This window comes from Chlamydomonas reinhardtii, chromosome 7 (genome assembly GCF_000002595.2).
Source record: "Chlamydomonas reinhardtii strain CC-503 cw92 mt+ chromosome 7, whole genome shotgun sequence".
Lineage (NCBI taxonomy): Eukaryota > Viridiplantae > Chlorophyta > Chlorophyceae > Chlamydomonadales > Chlamydomonadaceae > Chlamydomonas > Chlamydomonas reinhardtii.
In genome coordinates, this window is record NC_057010.1 from 4524574 (window position 1) to 4536801 (window position 12228).

At 63.6% G+C, this 12228-nt stretch overlaps 3 protein-coding genes across 3 annotated transcripts; all 3 read left to right on the top strand.

The window, feature by feature from the left end:
- The first annotated feature begins 1 nt into the window (after position 1).
- On the top strand, positions 2-5413 carry CHLRE_07g343600v5 (uncharacterized protein). The gene is made up of 3 exons (XM_043064404.1): positions 2-610; positions 664-1219; positions 1407-5413. Exons 1-3 carry the CDS (start codon positions 591-593, stop codon positions 3807-3809), a joined length of 2979 nt encoding a protein of 992 aa, XP_042922972.1. The 5' UTR covers positions 2-590; the 3' UTR covers positions 3810-5413.
- A 796-nt stretch (positions 5414-6209) lies between these two features.
- On the top strand, positions 6210-7451 carry CHLRE_07g343626v5 (uncharacterized protein). Its single transcript, XM_043064405.1, has one exon. It carries the CDS (start codon positions 6930-6932, stop codon positions 7119-7121), a length of 192 nt encoding a protein of 63 aa, XP_042922973.1. The 5' UTR covers positions 6210-6929; the 3' UTR covers positions 7122-7451.
- Positions 7452-7499: 48 nt separating this feature from the next.
- CHLRE_07g343650v5 (uncharacterized protein) lies at positions 7500-12221 on the top strand. The gene is made up of 2 exons (XM_043064406.1): positions 7500-8642; positions 8824-12221. The coding sequence occupies exons 1-2, from the start codon at positions 7590-7592 to the stop codon at positions 11218-11220; spliced, it is 3450 nt and encodes a 1149-aa protein (XP_042922974.1). The 5' UTR covers positions 7500-7589; the 3' UTR covers positions 11221-12221.
- Positions 12222-12228: the final 7 nt, after the last annotated feature.

The following is a 12228-nucleotide window of genomic DNA, read 5'->3' on the forward strand; positions in this document are numbered from 1 at the left end:
TTGCACTGTTGACGTGAGCTCAAGCTTTCCGCTTAGAAGAGTAGTTGCTAGCAGTGCTAGTGAAGCTGCGTATACTGTAACTTTCCTGAAGTCGTCAATTTTTTCTACGCTGCATACGCACCCTCATGATAATCCTGGTTGTCATAGAACATGCCACCTAGACGGGCTCGAGTCCCTGCAACTCTCGAGAGCCGCATCAAGCAAGGTCTGCAATACTTTGCTGGCCTGCGCGAGGACGAGGCAGCAGATGTTGCCCGTGCAAAGGACCTGGGCGATGCACTCCTTGAAGCTGACATGAACATTATCAGCAATACCGGGATTTTGAGCGGCATCGTGGCTGCGCATGCCTGGGCCGCGCGTGCGCTTGCCGTTGACGTTCTGAACGACTCGGCTTACGTCGCTTTTGTAGCGACCGCAACTAATCTAGGAGAACTGCTCAGCAGCCAGCCGGGCGACCAAGCTTACGGCAGGCAGGACCGGTTGGTCCGAGCCCTGCTGAGGGCGGACACGCTCGCCGTGCACGCGAGGCTGTGTACGGACGCTCGCGCCCACCCGCGGGGCCGCCGCCCGCCGCAGCCTCCGGCCACCGGATGCAATCAAGCGGGATCTGGTATGGCGTGTCCTCCAGAACCTCTCCACGATTGCCCGATTTGTGAACAACAGCCGGGATGCTGGCCTCAAGCACGAGCTGGTGACGGCGCTGGCGCACACGCAGCTGCTCGAGCACGCCGCGCGGGCGCTGCTAAGCGCCGCCCAGGCCATTCAGCCCGCATCCAGCGAAGGAACTTCAGGGGCGGCTGCAGCTTCGGGAACGGGGCTTCCACCTGAGAGCTGGATAACCGTGTCGGGCGTAGCAACCACATTTGCCCACGCGCTTTCGTGCCTGGTGGGCACAGACCTGCGCACTACCGCGCTGTGCCCACGACCCCGCGAACGGGACGCATCTGTGGAGGTGTCGCAGAATTCGAGGCAGCTACAACTGCTGGAGCAGCTGCGGCCGCTGCTGGCCAGCCGCTGCGTGCAGCTCTGCACGGGATGGGCGGGCCTGTGTGCGGCCATTACCGTACGGCAGCGGGCAGCGGACGACAGCGCTCAGCAGGGCTTGGTACCAACTGCGTCGCAGCTGTGGCACGGGCTGCCGTCGGAGCTGATACGGCCGCTGCAGCTGCCGCCGCAGGCCACTGTGTCAAGCCAGGATATGGTGCGCACAGCGACCCTGGTACGTATACGGTACTCGACCGCCGATGCGCAAGATGGGCTGCTGCGTTAGTTGACGGGGAGCTTGACGGGGATATAAGTGCATGAACTGCAATGCTCCCGGCGGGGCTCTCCGGTATACAATCTAGTGTTGGCATTACAGGAACTTAGCGTTGACATTAGCTCGCCATTTGCTCGCCGCCTTGCAGGCACTGCCTATGGTCCTGCAGGTGACGGTCAGCGGCCCCTGCGACCTGGCCATCGCCCAGCCGCCCGTGGGCTACGACCGCCTGCCGCACAGGCAGCCACAGCCGCAGCGACCATCGGCGGGGCCATCAGCAGCGGGGTCAGCAGCAGCGGAGGGGCCGGCTGCAGCACCAGCACCAGCTTCGTACAGCGCCGTAAACGCGTACGGGCTGCTTAAGGCATTATGGCACTGCCTGGCCTGTGACCGCGCCACTTACACGTGCAACCTGTGCGCAGTCGCCACGGTAATGACCCGGCTGCTGACGGAGCTGCGGCCGCGGCAGGCGGCGGTGCTGCTGCCGAGTTGGTGGCAGCTGCTGGCGCAGGAGCCGTCCATGCTCATTGAGGGGTACGGGCTTGCGCAGGACGCAGGGGAGCTGCTGCGGCTGCAGTTGAATGCGCCGCCGCCGGTCGCGTGGGCTGTTGGGGTGACGGATGCAGCTTCCGTGGCTGCGGCGAGTGTGGACTGGCCGCCGGAAGCGGCGGAGGTGCAGGACGCGGAGGCGGCGACAGCAGCGAAGGCAGCAGCCAGCCTGGCGCGTGAGAGGGACCCCAGCTACAGCCTCCGCTGCGCGCTGGACGCGGGGCTGCTGTCAGTTATGGAACGGTGCCTTCGCGCGCCACAGGCCTGGCGGCAGTCCAACAGCGTGAGCAAGCTGCTGTACGTCGTAAACTGCGTGCTGCGCTACTCGGGCGTGTGGCCCGCGGTGCTGGCTCGCGGTCCCGTGCAGCAGGCGGTGTCGCTGATTGCCACGCTGGGCGCAGCAGCTCGGCTGCTGCAGGAGAAGGACACGTCACTGGACGTGATAAGCCGTGCCTCCCAGCCTGGCATGCAAACAACGGCAAGGTGCGGCGCCGGCGGCTACCTGTGTGCCTACCTGTCCGCAATGCTGGAGCAGGTCGTGGACGTGCGGGCGCTGGGCGAGGGCGCACAGCAGCAGCAGCAGCGGGAGGAGCAGCAGGCAGCAGCTATCGATGCTACGGCCACAGCCGCAATTTCCACCCCACTGCACCTCAACTCGGTGCTGGAGCAGGTAGTGGATTCGAAGGACGGCAGTGTCGAGCCCTCCACGTGCTCCATCGCCTGGATGGCGGCGGCGGGCGGCCTGCCAGCTGCCGGCTCCACAGCGTACCGGCAGCAGCAGCTGCTCACGAGCTTCGCGGTGTACCAGTGGCTGCCCATGCTGGCAAAGGCAACGGAGGATGCCTTGTGGAGTAGTGAGGCGGGCGCCGAGGGCTGGCTGTCGCAGGCGCTCCTGGTGGGGCACCTGGTGATGGATGTGCTCTGGCGCGAGGAGCGCCCGCCAGCTGAAGCCGACGAGGGCGCTGGCTCACACAACCGACGACAGGACGCGGCGTGGTGGGAGGGCGTGACGCAGACTGGCCAGCTTGCGAAGAGCATGCACAATATTATGGACGTGCTGGCAACAGACGCCGTAAGGCCGCTGCTGCTTGAGCACTGTGAACAGTGGCAGCAGGCAGCCGTGTTGGACCTGTTGCAATCCTATTGGACACGCTTTGCGGGGGCGGCGCGTGTCACGATACGTGCGTGGGCGATACGGGCGGCCGAACAACAGCATCAGCGGACGGATGGAAAGCAGCAGGCTGGGCAGGCGGCGGAGGGCGGGAAGGGCAGCAGCACGAGCAGCCTTGGCGACAGCACAGCACAGCAGCGGCAGGCGCCACCGCCCGAGCTAGTGCTGCAGTGCTTGACGCCGCTGCCGATGCAGCAGCTGGCAGCGGTGCACGGGCGGCAGGACATGGTGGATTACCTGGACGCAGTAGCTAAGGGTTTGAGAGGGGAAATGATGATTGAGTGCGGCAGTGCCGGCGCCGGCGGAAGCGGCATGGGGGTGCAAGGGCCTGCCAGCATGGAGGGCGGCGCGTCGCACGCTAGCGCCACGGCGGATAGGTTGAGGGCGAAGTGGGTTGGCGCCGTGCGGCCGCGGTACCCGTGGCTGTTGTCTCAAGGCCAGGCACAGGCGGGGCTGCATGACCTGATGGTCGCAGAGGCGGCGGCTGCAGCGGCAGCTACTGCTACGGGCGAGCCCTCAGTAGCCTGCGGCGGCGGTGGCAGCAGCGGGAGCAGTAGCAGGAGCAGTAGTGGGCAGGGCAGCAGCAGCGATGGGCCGGTATTTGAGCACAAGCTGTGCTACAACCCGCGCTGCTGCTCGCTGGACGGCCCCAGCGTGTTGGTTGCGCCCCGCGGCGGCAAGACGTGTGTGCGGTGCCGTGCTGCCACGTATTGCTGCGGCGCTTGCCAGCTTGTGGACTGGCGTGAGCGGCACTCTGGCACCTGCAGTGGAGCCGCCGCGGCGGCGGCAGGGTCAGCAGGGACAGCGAAGGCAGCGCTGAAGAAGGCATGAACTGACGAAGTGCAACAGCAGTATGGACCCGAAGACTGCGCTTCAAATGCGGCGTTTTGCGGTTTGTATGAGAGTGAGAGTGCGATGCATGGCGTGGACTCTTGGGTCGTTTGCCACGCCGAGCGTGCAGCAAGAAGCGCTCAAAAAGCCCAATTGGCTCTGCTTTGCATTAGCGCATTACGGTTGATGACCGCTGACGCGGGTGGTCCGCGCCTTCATCGGCCGGGATTACAGAGCGGACTCCACACCGAATGTATGAGTGCCAGACCTGCGATGCTAATCTTACTTCGCCAAGGCTAGCCTCCTCGCTCCTTTGAGGCTTGATACCGTATCAAGGTTTTGGGCAGGAGTAGGGGCATCATGAGCGGCGGCGGGGTAACAGGGTGGGGTACAGGCTGCAGTGTTGTTCGGGTTTGGGCGCGTTCTAGGCATGTGGCACCCGTATGTGGCAGAGCAATTTGACTGTCCCCAACATGTTTATGTGCCCGCCGAGAATGCTAAGCTGACGGTCTGAACTTCGCGGTTTTTGTAGTTGCACGACTGTATGTCATTAGAGTTTCGGCCATTGTCGCAGGTGCAGGCGCAGTGCAGTAGAATGCAGGGGCGTGGGCGAGGAGGAGAGGGCTGACGGACAGCTGGAGGCCGTGATGCGGCGGTAGATACGGTAGGTACAGGACTGGGAGGCGCACCAGGGACTTACCAGTGCACGGCTGAACGCGATGGCTACATGTGCGGACTGTGGATGGGCTTGGAACATCAGCTTATGGATGAGGGACGGTGCACTGCTGCCGCCGCATTCGGCCTATCACGGCATGCGCTCATATGTCATCATCTCGCTCTACACCGCCAGTCGTTGGTGCCAGGGCAAGAGGCGGGGCCCCGGTAGATGGGTGTGCAGGAGGGCGGGGTGGTTTGGCGGTAGGGATGGGAGTGCGGAAGTGGACGACAAGGTCAAGCTTGCAGGAGGTGTTGTTTGTGGCAAAACAGCAGGATGGTGGTATGTGAGATCGTTGTAATATGGGACAAGCAGCATGAGGATGCGATGACGAGGATCAAGTTCATGAGCATGCCATCAGGTGAAATTGAACAAGAAAGGTCGCAAGGAAGGGCGTGCTGCGGCTGCAAGTTGGTAGGGGTTAGGGAGGAGGGTGGCGTTCCTGGCCACTGGCGATCCACTGGGTCACCTGCGCAAGGTAGGTGGTGGCGAGCTCCTTGTTGGGGGGGGGGCGGTGTGGCACAGCCGCACAGCCGGTTTGGTGGTTGGATGACGTTGGCAGTGCCGGGCCAGTTCCTGATACCTTCCGTACTCGTGATGAGCCATGTGTGCCATCCCTACTCGTGATGATCTGTCACGACCATCTGCCGGTTTGTGCCTAGCTCGTCACCTTATCGGTGCCGGCCATATCGCGCTGCCAACAATTTCGCCCTCAATCCATCCATCGCACGGCACGGCACCAGCGAGGCTCTGATGGCTCTCCGTCGGCCTAGGTGCCACACAAGGGCGGGCGATGCTCACAAAGCCAAGCACGTGCATGTGCTCGGCGTACGGCAATGCACGCCAGTTCATTCGTTACGTAACGCGTCACGTGTAATCAACTAGCATCCTTGTGGTCACGGCCTGGACTGTATGGATCACAGTGCTCTGCGCCGCCATGCCCCCGGTATGCTCTGTGGATGGAATGCCTGCAGCACCTGCCAGGTGTGGCGTGGTTCGCTCGACTCCTACACATCGCACCTCCTAGCCCTTTGCCAAGGGGCCGCCAGTTGCTCCGCAGTCCGTACGTGGACCACCCAGCGTGGTGTTGTTCGGTGTCCAGTGATGTGGATCCGACACAATGCGGGCACCGCGCGCTGCGGGGCGGCTCCATACCTACATGCCGTCGTGGTGAACACAAGCGGCCAGGGCAAGACGCCCTGCTTCGGCCCCTCAACCCGGTATGCCGGAATGCTAGCCTTCATCCTGCTGGTTCACTCGCCTCCTTGCCGGGGATAGGTGCTCCCGTAAGAAGTGGTTCGAGCAGTCGGGCGCTCAAGACATGCCGAGACATGTCGAGCTGGTGGTGGCGCGTGGGCCCTAGCGCCCCGGCTGCTGCTGCAGCCCCCGACTGCTCTGGCTAGACTGCGACCGCGGCCCGTACGTGCCGATGGCTGCTGCTGTGCTGCAGCTGCCAAGTAGTCGTCTGCCATGCGCTAATGCGGCGATATCCGCAAAGCCGCCGCGGACCGCCGGCTCGACCTGGACCCCGCCAGCTCACTGACCTCTCTGCCGAAGGACTAAACCCTCCGCAAAGTGTAGCACGAGCTGGTGCGAGCTCGCCAGCGGTTTAGGCCAGCCAGGCGGCCTGCGGCTTCAAGAGCACATAGAGCACAGGGTCGCAGCTTAGGCCGGAGCTCCTCAAAATCCTTCGACATCGCGACTCGTGCGCGAATCATTTCGCCAGAAGTAAGGCGCGGTCCTATTCCCAGGGCTCCACTCGGACCAGGCTGTCCGCTGATACTACGTCGCGTAACACGAGGCGCTCCCGCATGAACGCTGTTGCTGGCGCCGCGCAACTAGCTGAGCTGAGAGGCCCCTGATACGCAGCAAAGTGTGGAGAGGGCATCGCATCGGACCGAGTGGACTGCCGTCGCAGTCCTTCGCCGTAGGGGCTATTTATCACCCTCTACTCGAGCTCCCTCGCATTTGCTAGCTGGCCAAATGTGCTAGACTTGACTGCCGCTGAACACGCCCGGCCTCCTCGCGCTCACAGGTGATCAGTCTGCTCGTTCGAGGTCACAGTTACATAAGCAATGTACTGTAGTGCCAATCTGGAGTATCAGCGGACAGTGCTGATACTAGGCGTCACTGTCAGCTAAGTGCGCCCCAACAACCGTACGGCAAGTCTCATGCTCGCCAAGTCACGCACACGCACACCAACCCTAGCCTACACACACACGTCAACCCTTGACCTGCACTGACCCGTACGCCCTGTGACGGCGATATGCACTGCCGGCAGATGGGCTTGACAGATCGGTGTTTGTGTCATAGCCTTGGGCAAACCTAACTGAGCATTTACGTGGTTTCGAGTCCAACTCGGACACCTGCAATTCATCTGTGATCTGTCAGCTGAGAGCACGCACATGACGGACGCGGGTCTGCTGCACGTGGCGTACGGCTGCCCCGCCCTGCACAGCCTGCACTTCAGCGCCACGGGCTTCACCGATTGGGGCGTGCGCCGACCGGTGGCGCTGGCAGGGCCTCTGCCCGGTGTTCGCGTCGTGGTCGCAGCAGCAGGGGCCGTCAGGGGCAGAAGGCTGGAGGGGCGGCGTTAAGGCGGCGGGCGCTGTGGGTGCCGAGGCACGGGCGGCTTGCAACCAGATGGCAGCGCGCTGTTGGTTGGGACAGGTTGGGACGTTGGGTTGCACTTGGGGGGGGGGGCTTGGGGGGGGGGCTTGGGGGGGGGGCTGGGTGACAACTTTGTTGCGGGAACAGGCATGAGAAAGGGGGGCTATTGGTTGTAGGCGCCTGGCAGACGGTATCTGGGGAGCAGCGGGTGCGCCCAAGGGCGCGTTGTGACGCGTTGACCACTCGGCCAGGCTGGGCACGCTATGGTCAACTCGGCATGGGGCCGTTCGACAGAGGGCCAAGCAGTTCGGATTTCCATAATAGGTTGCAGTGTTGACGTGAGCTCGAGCATTCCACATGTAGTTCTTGAAGCAGCAGCGCATGTAAAACTGTTCTGAAGTCGCCAATTACTCGACGTTGCACCCGCCCGACGACAACCCTGGTTGTCATAGAACATGCCACCTAGACGGGCTCGAGTCCCTGCAACTCTCGAGAGCCGCATCAAGCAAGGTCTGCAATACTTTGCTGACCTGCGCGAAGACACTGCAGCAGACGTTGCCCGTGCCGAGGACCTGGAGGACGCACTCCTTGAAGCTGACGTGAACATTATCAGCAATACTGGAATTCTGAGCGGCATTGTGGCTGCGCACGGATGGGCCGCGCGTGCGCTTGCCGTTGACGTGCTGAACGACTCGGCTTACGTCGCTTTTGTCGCGACCGCAACTAAGCTAAGAGAACTGCTGAGCAGCCAGCCGGGCGACCCAGTTTGCGACCGGCAGGACCGGCTGGTCCGAGCCCTGCTGAGGGCGGATACGCTGGCCGTGTACGCGAGGTTGTGTGTGCGGACACTCGCGCCCACCCGCGGGGCCGCCGCCCGCCGCAGCCTCCGGACACCGGATGCAGTCAAGCGGGACCTGGTATGGCGTGTCCTCAAGAGCCTCTCCACGATCGCCCGGTTTGTGGACAACAGCCTGAGGCAGGAGCTCCTCACGGCGCTGGCGCACACGCAGCTGCTCGAGCACGCCGCGCGGGCGCTGCTGCATGCCGCCCAGTCCATTCAGCCCGCATCCAGCGCAGGAACTTCAGGGGCGGCTGCAGCTTCCGGAACGGGGCTTTCAGCTGAGAGCTGGACAACCTTGTCGGCCGCAGCAACCATATTTGCCCACTTGCTTCCGTGCCTGGTGGGCACAGACCTGGCCATTGCTGCGCTGTGCCCACGGCCCCGGGCATCTGTAGAGGCGTCGCAAAATTTGAGGCAGCTACAACTGCTGGAGCAGCTGCGGCCGCTGCTGGCTGGCCGCTGCGTGCAGCTCTGCGCGGGGTGGGCGGGCCTGTGTGCGGCCCTGACCCTGCAGCAGCAAGGGGCAGCGGACGGCAGCGCTCCGCAGAGCTTGTTACCAACTGCGTCGCAGCTGTGGCACGGGCTGCCGTCGGAGCTGATGCGGCTGCTGCAGCTGCCGCCGCAGGCCACTGTGTCAAGGCCAGATATGGTGCGCGCAGCGACCGTGGTACGTATACTCGACTGCGGATGCGCGCGATGGCTGCTGCTTGGGTTGACGGGGAGCTTGACGGGGGTCCAAGTGCATGAAGTGCAATGCTCATGGTATGCCTTTCCGACATACAATCTAGCGATGGCATTGTAGGAACTTAACGCTGACATTAGCTCACCATTTGCTCGCCGCCTTGCAGGTATGTGTGTTCGTCATGCAGGTGACGGTCAGCGGCCCCTGCGACCTGGCCATCGCCCAGCCGCCCGTCGGTTACGACCGCCTGCCGCACAGGCAGCCGCAGCCGCAGCGATCATCGGCAAGGCCATCGGCGGGGTCAGCAGCAGCGGAGGGGCCAGCTGCAGCACCGGCACCAGCTTCGTACAGCGCCGTAAACGCGTACCGCCTGCTAAGGGAGTTATGGTGTGGCCTGGCATGTGACAGCGGCAGGTGCAGGCCCACCATGTTTATGGTCGCCAAAGTAATGGCCCGGCTGCTGACGGAGCTGCGGCCGCGGCAGGCGGCAGTGCTGCTGCCGAGTTGGTGGCAGCTGCTGGCGCAGGAGCCGTCTATGCTCTTTCAGGAGTGCAGGCTTGCGCAGGACGCAGGGGAGCTGCTGCGTCTGCAGCTAAATGCGCCGCCGCCGGCCGCGTGGGCTGCTGGGGTGACGGATGCAGCTTCCGTGGCTGCGGCGAGTGTAGACTGGCCGCCGGAACCGGCGGAGGTAAAGAACACGGAGGCGGCGATAGCAGCGAACGCAGCAGCCAGCCTGGCGCGTGAGAGGGACCCCAGCTACAGCCTCCGCTGCGCGCTGGACGCGGGGCTGCTGTCAGTTATGGAACGGTGCCTTCGCGCGCCACAGGCCTGGCGGCAGTCCGACAGTGTGAGCAAGCTGCTGTACGTCGTGAACTGCGTGCTGCGCTACTCGGGCGTGTGGCCCGCGGTGCTGGCTCGCGGTCCCTTGCAGCAGGCGGTGTCGCTGATTGCCACGCTGGGCGCAGCAGCTCGGCTGCTGCAGGAGAAGGACACGTCACTGGACGTGATAAGCCGTGCCTCCCAGCCTGGCATGCAAACAACGGCAAGGTGCGGCGCCGGCGGCTACCTGTGTGCCTACCTGTCCGCAATGCTGGAGCAGGTCGTGGACGTGCGGGCGCTGCGCGAGGGCGCACAGCAGCAGCAGCAGCAGCAGCAGCAGCAGCAGCGGGAGAAGCAGCAGGCAGCAGCCATTGATGCTACGGCCGCAGGCCCCATCCCTCTGCACCTCAACTCGGTGCTGGAGAAGGCGGTGGATTCGAAGGACGGCAGTGTCAAGCCCTCCACGTTCTCCATCGCCTGGATGGCGGCGGCGGGCGGCCTGCCGGCTGCCGGCTCCACAGCGTACCGGCAGCAGCAGCTGCTCACGAGCTTCGCGTTGTACCAGTGGCTGCCCATGCTGGCAAAGGCAACGGAGGATGCCTTGTGCAGTGAGGCGGGCGCCGAGCGCTGGCTGTCGCAGGCGCTCCTGGTGGGGCACTTGGTGATGGATGTGCTCTGGCGCGAGGAGCGCCCGCCAGCTGAAGCCGACGAGGGCGCTGGCTCACGCAACCGACGACAGGACGCGGCATGGTGGGAGGGAGTGACGCAGACTGGCCAGCTTGCGAAGAGCATGCACAATATTGTGTACTTGCTGGCAACAGACGCTGAAGGGGTGGTGCTTGAGCACTGTGAACAGTGGCAGCAGGCAGCCGTGTTGGACCTGTTGCAATCCTACTGGACACGCTTTGCGGAGATGGCGCGTGTCACGATACGTGCGCGAGCAACACGGGCGGCCGAACAGCAGCAGCTGCGGCAGCAGCAGGCGGATGGAAAGCAGCAGGCTGGGCAGGCGGCGGATGGCGGGGCGGGCAGCAGTACGAGCAGCCTCGGCGACACCGCAGCCCAGCAGCAGCAGGCGCCACCGCCCGAGCTGGTGCTGCAGTGCTTGACGCCGCTGCCGGTGCAGCAGCTGGCAGTGGCGCACGGGCGGCAGGGCATTGTGGATTACCTGGACGCAGTCACCGCGGGTTTGAGAGAGGAGTTGTTGATTGAGTGTGGAGGTGCCGGCGCCGGGGGAAGCGGCATGGGGGTGCAAGGGCCCGCCAACAGGGAGGGCGGCGCTAGCGCCAAGGTGGATAGGCTGAGTGCGAAGTGGCATGGCGCCGTGCGGCCGCGGTACCCGTGGCTGCTGTCTGAATGCCAGGTACAGGCGGGGCTGCATGACCTGATGGTCGCAGAGGCGGCGGCTGCAGCAGCAGCTACTGCTACGGGCGAGCCCGCAGCAGCCTGCGGTGGCGGCAGTAGCAGGAGCAAGAGCAGGAGTGGGCAGGGCAGCAGCAGCGATGGGCCGGTGTTTGAGCACAAGCTGTGCTACAACCCGCGCTGCTGCTCGCTGGACGGCCCCAGCGCGTTGGTTGCGCCCCGCGGCGGCAAGACGTGTGTGCGGTGCCGTGCTGCCACGTATTGCTGCGGCGCTTGCCAGCTTGTGGACTGGCGTGAGCGGCACTCTGGCACCTGCAGTGGAGCCGCCGCGGCGACGGCAGGGTCAGCAGGGACAGCGAAGGCAGCGCTGAAGGAGGCATGAACTGCAATAGCGGCGTATCCTGGTCGTCTGCACGCATGACGCGGGAATAGGTAGGCAGGCTATGCGGCGGCCGGGAGCGAGGGGCCCGAGGACTGTGTCGGTATGTGACGTTGAATGTGAGACAGTGTATCTGTTGACAACAGAACCATCCATGCCATATGTTGTATTGTGGTCAGGGCACACTATAGAGCTGCACCACTCTGTATTTTATTGCCGTTAGGGTGGAAAACACGTTTTTGATTGGGGCCGCGAGTGTAGACATTCTGGCGCAGATTTGGCGGTATCTCCTGACGTTTGAGGGGGTTGAGGGGCTTGTCCCCTAGGGAATTGTTTCCGGGCGTACATGCCGCGGGAGAGGTCATCTACGCTCTGTAGACGCCGCGGGCCTGGGGGCATCTACGAGATACGGGCACTCAGTGTACGGGCCCTTGTCCTGGACCATGCTGTACGTTTGACCGTTTCCGGTGTGTGCGGCGGGAGGGGTTCTGTGCCCGGGCCCAATGAAAGAGGGGGGGCAGATCCAGGAATGGAAATGCACAGTGTGGTTGTGTGGCAGCGTTTCGGCTGGGCGTGCAGCATTGAAAACCCTCTTTGCAGGAGTGCATCAGTGCGCGGTTGCTGTTACAGTGCCCTCCTCGGGTGCAACATGCCCCCACGCTATTAGGGCCATCCGTGGCTCTCGCCAACGCCGCGTCCCCAGACGGGTGCAGGTTGGGGCAGGCTCATGTAGTGCAACTAAGCAGGCAGGGGTACAAATGCTTGGCCAGGGGTCGTATCTTGTTTTCAGGGTGATGTCTAGCTCCAGACAAAAACGGCCGGATGGCCGCCGTCTTTTGTCTGGACACAAGGCGGTTTGGGGGCTTCTCCATAGGAATTTGGACAAAACCCGCCCCAAACCCGGGCCAACAAAGTCTCACCTCAGACATTAGCCCCCGGGAGGAATGTCTAGGAAACGGCCAAAATGGCCGATTAATGTCTGGAGACATTAAGATAGGAGCCCTGTGCTTG